Source organism: Cibotium barometz, chromosome 1, assembly GCF_041138505.1.
Source record: "Cibotium barometz isolate CiBa-2024 chromosome 1, ASM4113850v1, whole genome shotgun sequence".
NCBI lineage: Eukaryota > Viridiplantae > Streptophyta > Polypodiopsida > Cyatheales > Cibotiaceae > Cibotium > Cibotium barometz.
This window is the reverse complement of record NC_141046.1, coordinates 58903125-58922197: the sequence shown is the minus strand read 5'-3', so window position 1 is coordinate 58922197 and position 19073 is coordinate 58903125. Positions and strand designations below refer to the sequence as shown.

At 42.0% G+C, this 19073-nt stretch overlaps 1 protein-coding gene across 5 annotated transcripts in view; it reads right to left on the bottom strand.

Moving 5' to 3' along the window:
* Positions 1 to 16976, bottom strand: part of EMB1895 (ARM repeat superfamily protein) — a 49269-nt gene extending 32293 nt beyond the window's left edge. For 2 of the 5 annotated variants that reach the window (XM_086804272.1, XM_086804290.1), the window contains exons 1-2: positions 16782 to 16936; positions 15692 to 15775 (exon numbers count right to left, since the gene is read on the bottom strand). In XM_086804272.1, coding sequence (XP_086660398.1) covers positions 15692 to 15775; positions 16782 to 16857 — 160 coding nt within the window. In that variant the 5' untranslated portion in view covers positions 16858 to 16936. Of the gene's footprint in view, positions 1 to 15691; positions 15776 to 16781 lie in introns of all 5 variants that reach the window. The other 3 variants (XM_086804282.1, XM_086804306.1, XM_086804299.1) reach the window with 3 other exon arrangements.
* Positions 16977 to 19073: the final 2097 nt, after the last annotated feature.

The window sequence follows — 19073 nt, the reverse complement described above, 5'->3', positions numbered from 1 at the left end:
TTAATGAATAATATTATTATTAGTCACAAATCGTGACAAGCGACCTCATCTAAACCCTCTTGGAGCCGCTTCTGCAAAGCTCAAATATGCAATCCATCAAGAGAGTGATGAAAAGGTGTCAGTAACCTCTTGCCATGCCTCTACTACTTGTAAGAAAGCATTATGGGCCCAAGGCCATGGACAACTAGTAAGTAGGTGTGAACTCTTGGGTGGAGTATAAATACCAATGTAAATGGGATTATGGGTTATTCATGATAATGTTATCTGTTCCAAGAATCAATGGTGAGCTTCTCCCGTGAGATGCTAAGTGGTGACTCCTTCATGAGCCACTCCCTTGGTGAGAGACTAACCCACCCCTGTTACTTTCTTTCATTGGTATCAGAGCCTGGCTTTTGATCCATGATTTTTAATTTTTCTTTTCTTCTTCTCATTTCGTGAAATTTCTGCTTCATTTGATTCATGGGGGAAGGGGATATGGCTAAGGTAGAGTTTGTGGTTCAAATCTGAGCACATGGACCTATTTTTTTTGAATGAGTGGACCAAATTGGGAAAAATTTCTAATCTTGATTAGCAGTTGTTAATCAAAAACGTTTTTTTGTTTGGGAGCTTTCTTGCAAACCCTAGCCATGGAATCTCAACATGAGTAAAGGGCATTGAGTCTCTCATGTATCTAGCAATGTTTTATGAAGTATTTCACCTATTTTCCATGAGCAATGGGGCTCCCAATGTGGCTGAAAATCACTACCAAAGCTGCACACGTTTTTCACCAAAGTGACCCTAATCTTCATCTCCTTCAACAAATTCAAGCATTAAGGCTTCCCGGGTGACATTGGTGAGTTGCTCCATCACTTCCTTACAATTTTGAAGCATTCTTTCAAGCTATGGAGTGAATTAGGGTTTTATTACACATAAAACCCTAATTTTCAGAAATTGGACTTTAATCATGGCCATTCATGCTGCTCTTTATGCATTATGAATGCTTGAATGCTACACATAGCCATTCAATGCTATGCCTTGCATATTGGCATAAGTGAGCATAGCTTTTGGCACATTTGGGGGATTGAATAAAATGTTTTGGGTTGGAAGCCCACTTTTTGGTGACACCGTTTTCCATTGCCGGTTGCACGTTTTTGGTCATAACTCTCTCATACGAACTCCGTTTTTGGAGTTCTAGTACTCAAAACGACCGGCTCGTCGTCCTCTTCGAGACGAGCTATAGGTCTTGAGGTGCAGGATTCAGCAAGTGCTCTCTGTTTTCACTTTTGTACTGGATTTTCTAGTCCCGAGCAGGAACTCGCGCCCAGAACACAACCCGAGATCACCGCTCCGTGACACTTGGATGTTGTTGATGTATGTGGAAATGTATTGACATTGCCATGAGTGGATGTGATGAAGGAAGCACTATGAACCATGTATTATGATATGAATGAGCATGAGCCATGCTATAAATCAATTGTAAGTCAACTCTACTCATTCATTTGAGCTTGTAACTCACGATTTTATTCCTAGAATCTAGAATGAAGTAAGGGTACCTTGGCATTTGGAGGAGAGGCCAAGGGGAGAATGTCTTGAATCTTCCTTGCCGTTAGTGCCGGGTGGTAAGGAAGAGGATTAGGTACTTGGTGGTAAAGAAATGGCCTCAACCTTCACCTTGGATGTAAACTTGGTGAAGGGGTGAGAAGTGCTTGGCCGGGAGATCAGCAAGCATCGACGCGCTTCATCGACCACTTCATTCGACTTGAGCAAACAAGCAAATCCTCTACATCGACTTCTTATGCAAAAGGACAAAATTGATGCCATAAGGTCACATGCTCAGATGGAAAAATGATTGAGGATTGATTTGCTTACAGTGGTCAAATGCATAAGGATTTTAATACTTGATTGAGATGCTTTGATTTGATTGAGATTTGGTGCAAAAAGAGGGGAGACCATGGCAAAATTTTTGCAAAATTTGCCTACTTGTAGCCAGGACAAATCCTTGAATTTCTAGGGTTTTTCAAAAGCTTTTCAAATCTATCCTGAAAGCTCTTCAATCTACCCGAAAACCTCTTTCAAACAAGCTAAAGATCACTCAAATCGGAGTAGTATTGAGCGGTCAAAGTTAAGAGTTGACTTTCAGCTAGAACAGTTGACTGGTCAAAGGCTGTTGACTTTTTCAAATCTGTTTTGAGGAATCAATTACGCGCATGGAAATGACTAGAGGAGGTCAAAACAAGGGAGCCCGGAATGAAAATGATCAAAGACAACCAGAAGCAATGATGGCAACGAGTTCATCAACGAGGAATGAAGAAAGTTCAACCATAAAAGCACCATCTCCAGATGAATCTCAGCCAGTGGAAATGCCTCAATCTTTGGGAACTACTCCGCTAACAGTGGACATGATGTTAATGGCTATGGAGAGTATGTTTCAAAGGATTGAAAATAACCAAACAAATCGGCAACAACAATTTGGTGAACACCTCATGGAACGGTTTGACAAGCGACACCACTACCTGGATGACGTGATGCAAAGAGGATTAAAAGACTTGGAGAAAGCCATTAGTGCATTGGCTCCTCTCAAGCTCAACCAAGAAGCCGATATGAATGCAATGGATGGTGTACATTATGATGCCAAACATGATGGAAAGCCTTCTATGCCAGAAGAGAACAAAGTAAGACAAATGATGCCACCTCAAATGATGCCACATTCTTCTTACATGGACAAGGGCAAGAGACCTATGGGTGATGCTTCTTATGAGAGATCCAATGCCAGTATTCCAAGAACTTCATCCTTTATGCAAGATGCAAGAAGAGGGTATGAACAGAAGGGATTTAAAGATGCAGGTGATTGGCAATTGGAAGATGAGCAAATGCATAGACACTTGGGTGAAGGAAGAGGATTTGATGATCCAAGAGCACGGCAGAGGGGTTCAAGAATGCATGGTGATTTTGACAATGCTGTGAAGGACAAAATCATATTTAATAAGTTCAAAGGAGAATCAAATTCTATCGAAGACTTTGAAGAGTGGGCAAACAAGATGGATCTCTACTTCGAAATCAGCCCAAGGAGCGAGATTGCCAAAGTCTACTTCGCCTCACTTCATCTTGAAGGTTTTGCTCACACTTGGTGGAGGAGGAAGCAATCTCATGGTTATGTCATCACTACTTGGGAAGAATTCAAGAATGACATGGCAGAAGAGTTTACTTCTCGCATGCAAAGGGACAATCACATTGTGGAATGGGACAAGCTAGAGCAAATCACTACCGTGAAGGAATATTCTCATAAGTTTCTAAAGCTTCTATTATACTTGGACGACTTTGATGAGCATTATCTTGTTGTCAAGTATATAAGGGGCTTGAAAGCTCCTATTGGTGGTGATGTCAAGTCTCATGAACCCGCCACTTTGAAGAAGGCAATGATGCTTGCAGAAATTCATGAAGAGAAGTACTTGACAAAGTGGGCTAGCAAAGGGAATATCAAAGGGGAAGTGATCACAAGGACTGACATGGGTTCTCATGCAAACACAAGACCTAATCTTCCAAGATTTCCTACCGTGTATGGTAGAGGGTCTAATAGACTTCCATTTAAACCACCATTTATGTCCAACAAAGCTACATACAATGAGTCCAAGCCAGCAAATGGGGGTTCAAAAAGCAAGGTTATCAAGGAGGACCGTTTGCATGAAATGAGGCTCAAAGGTCTATGTTTCAAATGTGGAGAAAAATGGAACAAGGATCACTTCAAAGTATGCAAATCCAAGGATATTTCCATAAGCTACATTATCACTGAGGACAATGCTAATCAGAAGGAGGAGGAATTCCTTGAATGCAATGATGCCTTAGGATGGGAAGATCCTCATGAGGGTGGAGGTTCTCATGATGATGGTTTTGATGAAGAAAATCCCGAGTTTCCTTTTGATCCGGGTGGGAAACTAAAGTTTGCTCATGACAAAATGGATGATGGGATGCCTCTATGCGTGTGGAATGAAAACAATAGTGCACATACTACCTTGTGTACAATCTCTCATGATGCTTATGCGGGAAGTAAGGGTGCCAACACATTGAGATTGAAGATCAAGGTGAATGGGAGAACAGCATATGCACTCATTGATACTGAAAGCACGCATAGTTTTGTCAATAAAAGGTCTTTGAACACTCTCAAAATGCAACCAACTTCTTTACCAAACAAGCACATGGTGCAAGTGGCCAATGGTGATTCAATGGGTTGCAATATGAAGTGTCAAAGTACAGAATTGGAGTTGTCCAAGAGCTACTCTTGCAAAGTTGATCTTTTGGTGATTGAGTTGGGACCAATTGACATAGTACTTGGATGTGATTGCTGTCCACTTTGAACTCTTTTACCATGAACTTACAGAAAAGTTTCATGAGTTTTATGCATCATGAAGGGGTTATTACATTGAATGGAATGCAAGGGTCCAAGCTCTTCATGATCAATGCTACTCAAATGAAGAAAGAGTTCAAGAAAGAGGGCTATGTTTATGTACTACAGCTTTGCAAAGAGGAAGATAATAGCAAAAAGGATTGCATCGAAAATGTGGACATGGTTAAGCTACTCAAGGATTATGAAGATGTGTTTACCATGCCAAAATCAATGCCGCCAAAGAGGAGTGTTGATCATGCTATTGATTTGGAACCAAATGCCAAACCAATCAACAAGCCTCCCTATCGTTTGTCAAAGGTTGAAAAGGAAGAGGTGGCAAAGCAAGTCCAAGAACTCATTGACATGGGATGGGTTGAACCAAGTCAATCTCCTTTTGCTTCTCCAGTGCTACTTGTGAAGAAAAAGGATGGTACTTTCCGCATGTGCATTGATTACCGTGATTTGAATAAGATCACCATCAAAAATCGTTTTCCAATACCAAGGGTGGATGATCTTTTGGATGAGTTGAAGGGTGCCACATGCTTTTCAAAGATTGATTTGCGTTCCGGATACCATCAAATAAGGATGAAAAGTGGTGATGAGTTCAAAACAGCATTTCGTACAGAAAGGGGTCTTTACCAATTCATGGTTATGCCGTTTGGATTATGCAATGCACCGGCAACTTTTCAAGCATTGATGAACAAAGTGCTTCAACCTTTCCTCTACAAGTTTGTATTGGTCTTTTTCGACGACATACTTATCTATAGCAAACATGAGGAAGTGCATTTGAAGCATGTGAAAGAGGTTTTGGAGGTCTTGAGGCAAAACAAGTTGTATGTTAAGGAGACAAAATGTACCTTCATGGCACATGAGGTGGAATATTTGGGTCACATTGTGAGCAAGGATGGCATTTGTGTGGATCCAAAGAAAGTGGAATGTATTAGGAATTGGCCGGTTCCTTCAAACACTACTCAATTGAGGGGATTTTTGGGGTTATCTTCATTCTATAGGCGCTTTATTGCCCACTATGCAGAAATTGCAGCCCCAATGACGGACAAATTGAAGAAGGAAACCTTCTTTTGGGATGCCATTGCCAACAAAAGCTTTGAAGATATGAAGAAGATGCTCACATCAGCACCTATTTTAGTATGTCCAGACTTCACCAAACCTTTCACAATAAGGGCAGATGCAAGTGGAAGAGGGATTGGTGCGGTACTTTACCAAGACCATGGAGTCATTGCTTATGAAAGTAGAAAGCTGAATGACAAAGAAAGAGAACTCCATGTGTATGAGCAAGAGATGATTGCTATACTCCATGCTATCAAGAAATGGCACCATTACTTATATGGGAGTCATTTTTATGTGAGAAGTGATCATAGGGTGCTGAAGTATTTCCTCACACAACCCAATTTGTCTCCTAAGCAAAGAAGGTGGGTAGCAACACTACAAAACTATGATTTTGAAATCACATACACAAAGGGCAAAGAAAATGTGGTTGCCGATTCCTTGTCTCGTATGTGGGCCTGCTCATTGTATGCTATTTCTGAGGTGCATAAAGATTGGATCATGGAGATACAAGAAGAGTACTTGTTTGATGAAGAAACCTCACAAATAGTGCAGAAATTACAGCAAGGTGTATGTGAAGAGTTACCCCATTATGAGCTGAAAAATGGTCTCCTCTACTACAAAGGAAAAGTCTACTTGGTTCCTACTTCATCATTTATCAAGAAGATCATGGAAGAGATGCATTGTACTCCTATGGCTGGTCATTTGGGTGTCTACAAAACCTTTGATGCAATAAGGAAAAGTTTCTTTTGGAAGGGGATGTGGAAGAGCATTCATGCTTATGTAAGTGGGTGCCGGTCATGTCAATTGAATAAGGATCCTACACATAAACCGGGAGGTTTGCTTCAGCCATTGCCCATTCCCGAAGGCAAATGGAGTCATATATCAATGGATTTCATTACTAACCTTCCGCGCACAAAGAAAGGGTGGAACAGCTTGTATGTTGTGGTGGATAGATTGACCAAAGTGGCCCATTTCATTCCTTCCAAGGTCACATATTCAGCCCAAAATGTTGCCAAGCAATTTGTTGATGGGGTTTTCAAGTTGCATGGTATGCCGTCACAAATTGTGAGTGATCGCGATGTCAAATTCATGAGCACTTTTTGGAGAACATTGTTTGAATATATGGGAACCAAGCTTACTCCAAGCACCGCCTATCATCCCGAAACCGATGGTCAAACAGAAAGAGTAAACAAATGGGTGGAAACATATCTACGCCACTATTGTCATGATACTCAAAGCACATGGGATGATTGGTTACCTTTGGCTGAGTTTGCTTACAACTCAACATATCATGTGAGCATTGGCATGTCACCCTTTGAGGCTTTATATGGTTACAAGGTCAATTTGCCTATGTTGGTGGGTACATATGAGACTTCTAACCATAATGCCAAGGAGGAAGCTGAAAGGATGCAAGCTTTGTTGCAACAATGCAAAAGTAATTTGAAGGTTGCACAAGAGAAAATGAGACAATATGCCAATGTTCATCGAAGACCATTGGAATTCAAAGTGGGAGATTGGGTTCTTTTGAGAATACCAAAGTCAAGATATGCGTCTTTGAAGGGAAGCACCAACACCAAACTAGCTCATCGCTATTATGGTCCTTATCAAGTGATACGAAGAGTTGGGGAGGTTGCATATCAACTCTTACTTCCATCTACAACAAAGATTCATGATGTGTTTCATGTCTCTCACTTGAAAGGATATATGGGTATGATCGATCAAATGGTTGATGAGTTACCTCCAATGAATGAAGAGGGAATGATTGAATACATTCCAGAAGCTATCTTGGGTACAAGAAAAAAGGTACTTCGCACTCGTACCTTGGTGGAGTATCTTGTTCAATGTAAAAGGTTTACCTAAGGAAGAAGCTTCATGGCAACCTATTTCAGCATTGGAGGGATATGAAGCATTGATAGAGCAATATGGGTTGGTGTAAATTCAGCCACATGGAACATTCTTCTCCGAATTTGGGGTATTCATTTGAGGTTTCGAGGACGAAACCATTGGGGAAGGGATGGTTTGTAAGAAAGCATTATGGGCCCAAGGCCATGGACAACTAGTAAGTAGGTGTGAACTCTTGGGTGGAGTATAAATACCAATGTAAATGGGATTATGGGTCATTCATGATAATGTTATCTGTTCCAAGAATCAATGGTGAGCTTCTCCCGTGAGATGCTAAGTGGTGACTCCTTCATGAGCCACTCCCTTGGTGAGGGACTAACCCACCCCTGTTACTTTCTTTCACTACTCATGGAACCCCATCTCGCAGGCATGCTTCTTCACTTCTAGGTATCTATCATAGGGAACCGACTCATGTTTCTGCCCTTACAAGGAAGGAACTGCAGCGTTATGTTCCTCATGCATATAAAGGCAAGAGGAGAGCCGACATTGGTGAGGAGGATGTGCATCACAATAAGAGGACCAAAGAGTTCAAGGTAGGAGACAAATCAGTAAAATTTGAGAACTACCATGGTGACTCGTGAGTTGACTCCACCAAAGCTTTAACTTTCATCTTTGAGTTTGAGATTGCTTTTCATGAGGGAGAGTTCACTAAGGGATCAAAGCTTTAGAAGCGTTGGCATGTATTTGAAAGGGCCACTGCACATTGGTGATTGGCCGAGAAGCTTTCTCGCAACACGATTGCTACGTGGGCTGAAGCCTGAATTCAAAAGCAAGTTTTATGCTAAGTTTCAGCCTCCCAAATTTGCGAAGAACATACCCAAAAAGTGAGACTGGTTGGGTCAAAAAGAGGGGGAACACGGGATTGGTTAGGACAAAGAGAGGGGGAATCAATCATTCTTATGTATCAAAGTTTTGGAAGGTACTATCGGAAGTGATTCCCTCCATGAAGATTGATCAATTGGAAAAGAAGAGAAAGTTTGAATCAAGATGCACTTGAAATCTACCCCAATCAAACTTTGAAGCAACTCATAAATTCAACTTTGGCCTCCGAGTAACTCAATGTCAAATAGGTGCAATCAAAGATTGACCTAAGCATGGGAAAAGGGAAGAACAAAGCTGGTTTTAACATGCAAAAAGGTGGACAGCCACCTAAAAGGGACTTCAAGGATGCAAAGAATGCTCCAAAAGCTGAAAATGCTAATGAGAAGAAACCATGGAACAAGAGAAGCACATATGGGTTATCTCAATAGCAAAGGACACAGTACATGAGAGAGAGCAAATGCTTTAAATGTGGTAGTAAAGACCGCATATCACACCAATGTACAAACAAAGACTAGAAAGCATATGAGCCTAAACTCCATGTAAGCATAGTGCCCGATGTATAGGGCAATATGGGTCATGCCTGTGGACTGTAGATAAGCCAAACGCAAGATCTCAGAGGATCGGAGATTGGCTGAACTGTACACGGCTGTAGAAACACCTCGATGACCTGATCTCGAGTCTATGCACTCTTCCCAAGGGCATGAGGAAGGGCTGCACACCTGAGGCTGAGAAAAGGAGATGGTGGACTGTTCTAAGCTATGTTAGAATGCTGTAAATGCTTATGAATGATGTGTTACCTTCACCAAATGACTGTTGCATGTATGGATGATGCACAGAAGGCGGGGTACTGCTGTAGAACTGATGCAAGACTGAAAACGCAGGCTGTAGGACTGAAACGCAGGCTGTACTGCTGCTGGACAGAAACGCATATGTGTACGGCTGCTGCTGGACAGAAACACAGGCGTGTACTGCTGCTGGACAGAACTGTAAACGCAGAGGTGTACGGCTGGACAGATGCAGAAAACGCTGGCTGAATTCTGGCGTTGAACTGAGGCTGGGAACTGAGGCTGGACTGTATGCTGAATCAGGGCTGATTTGATGCTGAATGCAGGCGCCTATGGCTGTAGGGACTGCTGAACTGCAGGCGTTGGATGAACAAGGCTGGTTGAAGGAACCTCAAGCACTCCAAGGGCTGGATGAGACTAGTCTAGTGCTGAAGGCAAGGTAACTCCTAGGGCTAAGGAGGAAAGCTCTTAGCACACTGAAGACTGAATGAGACACTAAGCCCTATGCAAGCCTATTTATACTAACTGGAGGTTGGTCAAGTTGGCTGGTCATTTAATAAAGTTTATATTTATAAATGACAATAAATGCTAAATAAATACTATAAAATATGGAAAAAATACCAGATAAATCCTAGTAAATTCCCTAAGGCTTCTAGGATGTTCTAAATGATGCACAGGCATATGAATGCATATTATACAGGATGCAAAGTGCTTTCTGATGCAAACCCTAAGGCTTCTACTGACTCTACATGCATGAATGATTCTCTCCAAGTGGGTTAAGGGACATGACTGACTGACTGACCCGCTAAGGCTGAGGAATGACCTACGTAGCTCGTGCCTGACTTATCCTGGACTGAGGATGTACAATGGGGTCACAGCGTACGACAATTATCATCCTATTGGGTTCTAAAACTGTACAACTGTTGCACTTCTGATGATGAGCCAGTTTGTCACCATGCACTAAGTGCAGAGTGCATGTGATAATCTTTCAAGCCAAACTTCGCCGATAGATGCTTCAGCTTTCTTCTGTGGAAAATCCCCGTTCACACCTTGGCTCCGCTCAGTGTGTGAAACACTGGTGAAGGGACCAAACAGTCACATCTATAACTCGCAGGCACCCGGGGGACTAGGGCCTTTGACACACTTGTTGATACCATCAATGCATATTAAAACATTTAAACATGGCCACAACCTTAACACATATCCATCATCACTTTGCATAAAACATAAAAGCTGGACAAAACATCCACAAATGCTGAAAATGGAGCTTGCACGTGTGACACCGCATAGAGGCCGGAATGGGCCGACCCCCCCCTTGGAGTATTTCATTACCCAAGGAGAATAATATCATGTACAAACTTTGAGGACCTTACTCTCCCCACGGGAGATGCCGGATTATCCATATACAAATGCCATAACACAGCCCAACACGAGGCTACCAAGCCGGAACACAAGCTGTAGAAATGGCGAACCAACAATATAATCCATATACCTCCGTGTGGGTACTGATTCTTCCCCAAAAACCATGGGTCTTCATGCAATAGAGCTGGTACAACAAGTACAATGCTCCATTCAGCTGGTATAGCAAGTACAATGGCTGGTACGATGGCTGGTACAGCATGTACAGTGGTTGGTATAGTAGGTGCAATGGTTGGTACAACAAGTACAATGCTTGGTACAGCAAGTACAGTGGCTGGTACAACTGATACAATGGCTGGTACAGCCGATACAATGGGTGGTACAACAGGTACAACAAGTACAAGGACTGGTACAACCAATATAATGGCTGGTACAATAGGTACAATGGTTGGTACAACAAGTACAATGGCTAGAAATCATAATAAATGATTAAATACCCTTGCCTTTAGTATTTCTTCGCGATGGAAGCCTCCAAAACAGTCCCCAACAGCCGGTATTCTTCATGGGCAGCCTTCAAGAGAGAGAGAAAGAGAGTAGCCATCATTAGGGCAGCTTGTAACGGTGGTAGAGGCTAGTGTGCAGCAAGAGAGCCTCTATTAATGAAGAGAGAGGACTCCAATTTATAGATTTGGGCCTCCCATGAGCTAAAATGGCAAGAGAAGGCTACAACGACAAGTGGAGAGCCACACAATAGCTGAAGTGACAAGTGTGAGGCCACTTGTCTCACTTTGATCCACTTTCTAACAAGTGTCAGGCCACTTGTCTCACTTTGGTCCACTTTCTTGCCACATGTCCCAATCTGAGAGATGGTCCTTCCATAAACTTTATCTCTAAAAATATTCCAACTGGTAGACATTCTGTCATGGGCACTTTGCCAACTCTTGGTATCTGCTCAATTCCAGATGTGATGACGCGAACAGAATTTCCATCGGAGTCGGGCCAAAAATAGCAACTCTCCTAAATTTTAGGAGTGTGGTCCTTTGTATTCTAGGATAATCCCCCATTCCCAAAGCTTGTACTTTCCAAATATTTAGACATCCTGGAGTCCACCAGACCCCTTTCATACTGGAAAATGTCCAGGCTGGTGACAAGATCCCCTCCGTCCTATAAAGCAGTTGTTTGCAATTGTATAAACCTGATACCACTAAGATATCCTTCAAGTATGGCAGATGCACTGCCAATCCATGATATTTCATAGTTCCGGCATTAAAGCCATAAATCCAGATCCACGATCCCAAATCAGATACGAGCACAAGAGCCATCAAGAAACCATGTTTTTCCATATCCCGAGTCAATAACTCTGATAATAACTGGCACAAGAGCCAACTGTGTCCCAAATATCCATAAATCCATATGCAGAGTCAGCACTGATATTAACCAGACACAAGCACAAGAGCCAACTGTGTCCCAAATATCCATAACTCCATAAGTAGCTTTAAGTACCTACAAAAGAAAAGTAAGCAGAATACATAGCCACAAAACATCTTGCCATGCCATTGGACTGCATAAGGGCACTACCCCTATGATCCATACACATGCCCAAGCGATATGGTTCACCACGGCAACAACCCTTCCATGAAACCATACATGCTTGCTAGGGTTTCCCCTTCCACAAGGCTTCACTCATCAGGGCAAATACCCTTCCATGAGTTCATGCGACACTCACGAGGGCCCTTCCATGAGTTCATGCAACACTCAACACGGTTACCACCCTTCCATGAGTTCACAAAATTCACTCACCAAGGTTACCACCCTTCCATGAATGAATCCATCCACAATTGGCGTAGACACAATCCCCTGCCCAACGAGATGTTAGATCACATGACCCTTGGGCGTAGACGTATGTCCCCTGCCAACAAAGCGTAGACACAGTCCCCTGCCCAACGAGATGTTAGATCATGTCCACTCTACCACATGCACTCCATCTCAGAACATACACTTTGGAGGAGAGATGGGCTCAAGTTCACTCTACTACACGCACTTCGTGTTGGTACTCTTACCACACCTTGGAGGAGAGGTGGGCTCAAGTTCACTCTACCACGTGCACTCCGTGGTGGTATCCTAATCATAGACCTGGAAGGGAGAGGTGGGCTCACATGTAGAACATAAGATGAGAATGAGTCACAGGCATAAATATCTTGGTTCTCCATAAATATGTCAGCGACAAATAGTTTTACAGGCATTTCGGCCGCCAATAGAAATCCATAGAAAAATCCTCAATCCATGAGATATCCATGAGTTCCATAAGTCCATTGCATCCCAAATAAAGAGAGCCAAAAACATACTCCATCCAAGCAAAAAGGAGCCATAGAGCTCTACATAAAGCCCAAGAATCACCGAGCCAATGATAACCATATAGATGCGCCAAAGCATCATATATGTATAAATCCTTGATCAAAGATATGCCAAAAACTTTTTCTTGGTCCTTCGACATATCCATAAGAAAAACCCATATAAACCAAGTTTTTCAACCATAATGTTTACCGAAAACAGTTCAAGGCAAACAAACAACACACAATTCTCCTTGTATAGGCATACAAGGATTAAGTGTCCAAAAACACAATAAATTGCAAAAAGCATCAACTCTGTAAAACTCAAAGTATACTTAGTTTTCCTTCGCCAGATTCGTCATGAAATTAAAAGAAATATCTTATCATCATATCCATAAGGTATCCTAAGATATATCTTCAAATAATTTACAATCCACAATAATCCATATGGAAAAGTGCTGAAGATGGACACATAAAGCCAACTCCATATTCCGGATAAAATCTGTGAATCCATAAATCCTTAGACCAAGCTATCTACTGCTCATGCTTCATAACTGCTTCCATAAGCTCAATAGCAAAACTGTTGGTCAATGTAGTCCCCACTTCTGATCTTTTCTCTTTCTCATTGTTGGAAGAGAGCCAGAACGGCCGACCCCCCGTAGGAACAACTTTATTTAGAGAGAAGCTTTTACAATAAACCAAGATGCGGGTGCATACAGCACCGGATTTTCCACCAAGCATCAGCACATCACTTGCCCAGATATATATATTCAATGCAAAGATAAAACACAGCACCAAAAGCCATCCGAAAACTGTCTCAAAACAGTCCCATGAATCAGCTCATAAACAGTCCATAAATCAGCCCGGTACGTAGCCAAAATCAGCCCCGAACTCCATGCCAAAACAGCCCCAAAACTGAGCCTCAAATCAGCCCCAAAATAGCTCTCAAATCAGCCCCAAAAACAATCCCATATCTGCCCAAAAATGAGTCGACCAGCCCTGTCAAGCTCTGGGAGAAAGGGACCAGCCATGTGGCTGCCCTAGAAGAAGTTGACCAGCTCTATGGGAGTTTTGGAACACGCCGACCAGCTCTATGGAAGCTATGGAAGGAGTCGACCTGCTAAAAACAGCCCAAAAACTGCCGTACGGCCAGTGCAAGAGAGAAGAGAGAGAAAAACTGCAGTCCGCCAGCAGAGGAGAGAGAGAAGGCTCCAGAGGGATGCGCATGCCAAAAAGGAGAAGCCCAACCTCTTTTTAATGAAGTCGACTAGCTATATTTGTAGCACTTTACCCTTTTTGCCCCAAAATATCAACTTTATGCTTTTTCTTGGCTTGTACTCCAAGTTTGAGCCCAAAATATCAACTTTATGCTTTTGTTGGCTTGTACTCCAAGTTTTAGCCCAAAATATCAACTTTTGTGCTTTTCCCAAGCTTGTTGGCCAAGTTTCAAGTAGGCACCTCCTTTTGTCCACTTGTAGATGCCCAAAATAATAATATGTCCAATCCGTCTTTAATGATATGTGAACACACTGACTTATAAACATTGTAAGTCACTTTGATGAATAAAATCCCATGCTACTCATGCTGTGTGGCCATCTTTCCATAGTTGAGGGAAATGGGGAGACAAAAACGGAAATGGAAACGGATACGGATACGGAAACAAAAATTTTGAGGAGAGCCAAAACGAAAACGGTAACGCCATGTCAGCAAGGAGGGCTAAAGGAGGGGAGAGGTTGAAAGTTCATGATTGTTTGTATGCACATGTGATCCCATTATGACATGAATTTTATGGTTTATAAGAATAAAAGGGGAATAAAATGGATATCAGTTGTTGTAGTGTGACATTTTCTTACTAGTTCATGTTGATTTGGGTGGAAAGATCTCCGAAACGTGTGGTGTTGTGGGAAACGGCAAGCTAAAACATTTCCCTGTTAGCTGAAACGTTTCGGGCAGCCATTTCGGGGTTACCGAAACGCGTTTCAGTCCCCTACCTACCCCGAAGCGTATTTCGGCCCTCAAAAATGGCCATTTCGGGCGTTTCCTGTAACCATGCATCTTTCAGGCCAAACTTTGTCCATAGATGCTTCAGCTTTCTTATGTGGAAAATCCCCATTCACACCTTGGCTCCGCTCAGTGTGTGAAACACTAGTCAAGACTAGTGAAGGGACCAAATGGTGACAGTAACCAAATCATCATAATCATCTGCTTTCCTCAGTGTTGGACTTCACAGAGCATTTCTCTATAGGCGAAGTGCTAGCCAGGAGTGTCTAGTAAGTCATAGGGCTATGATTTGACGTCTTCATTCCCAACCATATCTTGTACTTGAATTTTAGTTGTATTACTCTTTTCTTGTACATAATACACAACAGTAGTTTAGGACTCTTGTGTGTGTTGTATGTGTGATTCCACACTCTTCTTTCTATCTTTGAAAAACCCTAGCACATAAGCACAAGTGTTCTACAGTTGTCCAACCATTAGGAGTTCTTTTCAACTGCTATCTCTTGGATATGTACCTGTTTAAGCATTTCTATCGTTCGATAATTCGACCAAAAGCTTCTTTCTACTTACAAATTTCAACAAATTCATTGGTAAGAGCTTCTCTAAGCTCTTTTAACCTACTCTACATTTGCGTGCTTGACCCATAAGGTCTCCTATGTCTCGGCTTGGCATACAGATGCTTGTGTATGGATGGGCATAACTGCTTGTGGCAAGGCATTGGGGATTGGGGAATGAGGTTCTTCGCGACAAAAGCTAAGGAATCAACCCCGGCTTCAAAAAATCATGTTTGCAAGTGTTGTCATTGCATGAATATCATTGGAAATCTGGCATGTGATGCCCATGAAGCTTGTATCTTGAGAAATCCTTGGTAATACAATCATATTACAAGGGGGTTCAGCCCTTTCCAGCCTTATTATAGTGCCATTTAAAATTTTAGCATTGCCATCTTCTTTAATTTTATGCCATTTCATCTTGTTTAGTAGTATTAATAATTTAAGTGTGGCAAGATTGTGCTCTAACCCCTTTCGGGGCAATAATAGGGTTCATCAAGAGCTTCGAGTTGATACCCAACATGTCATGTGTCCAGCATGCATGCCTTGTCACAATGTCTATGCAACATGCCATGGCCCATGATGGCATGCTATGGCAACCTGTCATACAAGCATACCACATTAGCAATCAACGTGACATAATGTCATGCAAGCAAATTAGCAATAATGCAATTGTCTCTAGTCTAGGGTCAAAAAGCCAATTAACCCTTTGTCCAGTCAAAAAGGTAAGTGTCTCTAGTTTAGGGCAAAAAATAAAACAATCCCTTGACAAGTTAAAAAGGTAAAGTGTGGGGCAAGCCACCAAGTTCCGGTTTACTTTCGGCATCTCAATCATACTCTGGTTCCAGTTTTTAAAAATATAGACTATATCACATACTAAAATTTATGGATGGCAATTCTAATTTCATGTACAAGATGTTCACAAGACCGAGTTTGATTTCATAGCCTGCATATATAGCATGTAGTTAGAGCAGCATTGGGGTGCGGCACTTACACCGAGTTCCACCTTTGTTTATTTTCATGCACCACATAGCTAGCCGTTCTTTTTATTAGAGACAGAGAATGTGTTTGTGTAATTTTTTTATTTAGTGATAGGCAAAGTCACATGTGATGGGTGCAGCCAGCACCCTGCACCCGCTTTATAGATTCAAAACCCTTACAACTGGACTACGTTCCTTCTTTTGCCGCGGGGAGGTAGGAGAGGACATAGCAAGCCATTCTTATCAGTTTCATGTTCTGTTTCTACATAAATGCCACTAGTGCACATCAATTTTTCATACCACATAGCTAGTAGCCATAGACCCGTGTAGAAATCCCCCTCTCTCTCTCTCTCTCTCTCTCTCTCTCTCTCTCTCACACACACACATACACTCGGTTTCTTGTTCTGTTTCTACATAAATGGCAGTAGTGCACATCAATTTTTCATACCACATACATAGACCCGTGTTCTCTCTCTCTCTCTCTCTCTCTCTCTCTCTCTCTCTCTCTCTCTCTCTCTCTCTCTCTCACACACATACACATACACATACACATACACACAGAGAATGTACAGAGTGTTTTGCACATAATGGCACTACCACTTGTGAAAGGAAAAGGCAAATGCTACCTGGCTTCTGGGACCTTAACCCTCGGTCCAACTCCACGTTCCATCGCATCGCGCTTGCAGCTGCTATTTCATCCATCCTGATCGGGCTCTGATCGGGCTGTAATCTAGCTTTCTTAGCAGCTTGTTCGTGGGCTTAGAAGCTACTGGATTTCTTGTTCGTGGGCTTTGTAGTGTTTTAAAATGTGCATACGTTGTTTGAAGCTTTTGGAAATTACTAATTTATGAAAACAGTAATATAGTTTTGCACGTTTTTTTATGTTCATTGTCTTGATAAAATACGACAAGCTTGCAATGGAGGAGCAAGATAGTTTACATACAACCCTATGTTTTAGGATGGACAAGGGTATGCACCCTCGCATGTGATGCAATCCTTGTCGTTTGATTTCTAAGGATGGAGAGTGCAATTGTGTAAGATTGTTTACATACAACCCTATTTTTTTAGATGGGCAAGGGTCTGGACCCTCGTGGATTCGATTCCTGTGCTTTGGACAAACACCAAGACGCAACCCTTGTCATTTGATTTCTAAGAATGGAGAGTGCAATTGTATAAGATTGTTTACATACAAGCCTTTTTTTTAGGATGAGCAAGGGTATAGACCCTCCACACACACTCACTCCCTCACAAACACACACCCACACATGCACACATATATATATAGTTTTGGGTGGTGAGGATCAACTCACAGCCCTTAGTTTTAAAAATTGTGGAACCTTTCTTAGGGATTTTTACCCTTTAGATAAGGACATCAAAAAATTTTCCCTTCAAAAAGAAAGGCTTCAATTTGAAAATTTACTAAGGAGCCATAAGGAAAAAATGCTAGTGCAATTTTTACCCTTCAAATGAAATAATGGGGCTACACTAAGGCTATCGACTTATACTAGTGGTAACCCACAAGTTTGTAAATTACACCAATGGCATCTAATCAAGCAATCTCAAATATGGTGCTCTCTCAAGTGTGGCTAACCCCTTTCCTTAAATTTTAAGCCCATTTTCCACCAACATCAATTGACAATGTTAATTTTCTCAAAAGTATTCTCTCTCTCTCTCTCTCTCTCTCTCTCTCTCTCTCTCTCTCTCTCTCTCATATCCATGGCATGAAGCTCGCAGTCATGCTTTCAGGCTGTCGCCCATCCAATCTGACATCTGCTTTGTGCAACTTGCCCCCTCCCATCTCCTTCACATAAGTGTCTAGATGTGTAGCCAACCGTTTTCACATCGCAACTACATCCTTTGCGCTCCCTAATACAACAAGGCCCTCGTGGCCCCATCTTATAGCCCTTTACAAGGCCTTCATAAGCTTTTGCCTCGATGCTTAAACCCCCGGTGCACTTGCATACTTGCACATTGGTCACACACACATACCCTATTATGTTTGCCCATCTTGTGATTGTTTCCTCCTCAAGGGGAACCGCTAAACTTTGTGGGTGGATAGAATGTGCTAGGGGGTTTTATTTTTGTTGTGGAGCTAGATAAGGGGTTTTTTAATTGCAAAAGTGAAATAGTTTACACAAAAGGGGTACTTTTTTAAAGAAGGGGTGTATATAAATCATAAATCCTACAGATAGGGGGATCACCCCTTGAATGGGCATGTTATTGGGGTTTTTACATAGACTACCCTAGGCTTTTACCCCCCTTATGGTTGTCTGCACCTATCCGCTTTTTGGATGGCCCTTCAATTCTATGCATCCATCACCTGGTGTGACCACTATGCTAGCCCTTGGCCATTTGCCCCTTTGCTAAGCCATCAATTTTTGCCCCCAAAAAAATCCTCGTTTTCTTCGAATTCCCCACATAATGAGAAAAACGCGCAACTAGAGTTAACAAATAGTAAGTTCTCCATCAAATAATAGAATGACCAAATCAGTAAAATGGGGAGGGGAATTGGGAACATTGATGAAGGCCCTCAACAACAAAATGCAAAGGAGGATTGTGAATATTGATAAAGGCCCTCGACAACATGGATACATACATCACTAACGCATACAAACCATGCACCATTGCACTATGCAGTTTTGAGATGCATTCACAAGCATCAAGGAGATTCTCTTACAATAGGAGGAACACCTAGAAAACTAGAATACAAATTTAAAGGTGGAAGCTATGAAGGCACACACAATAAGAAAATCATTGATTTGAATGTATTCCTACAGGAAGCACTGACACTTTAGTTGAATTAGCTTAAGAAGAAACTTTGCGAGTAACTCCAAGAAGCCAAGTTAGAGATCACAGAGAGGCTTACACCAAAAAATGAAAGCCACTAAGTCAAAAATCCAAGAAGTGAATGCTCGCCT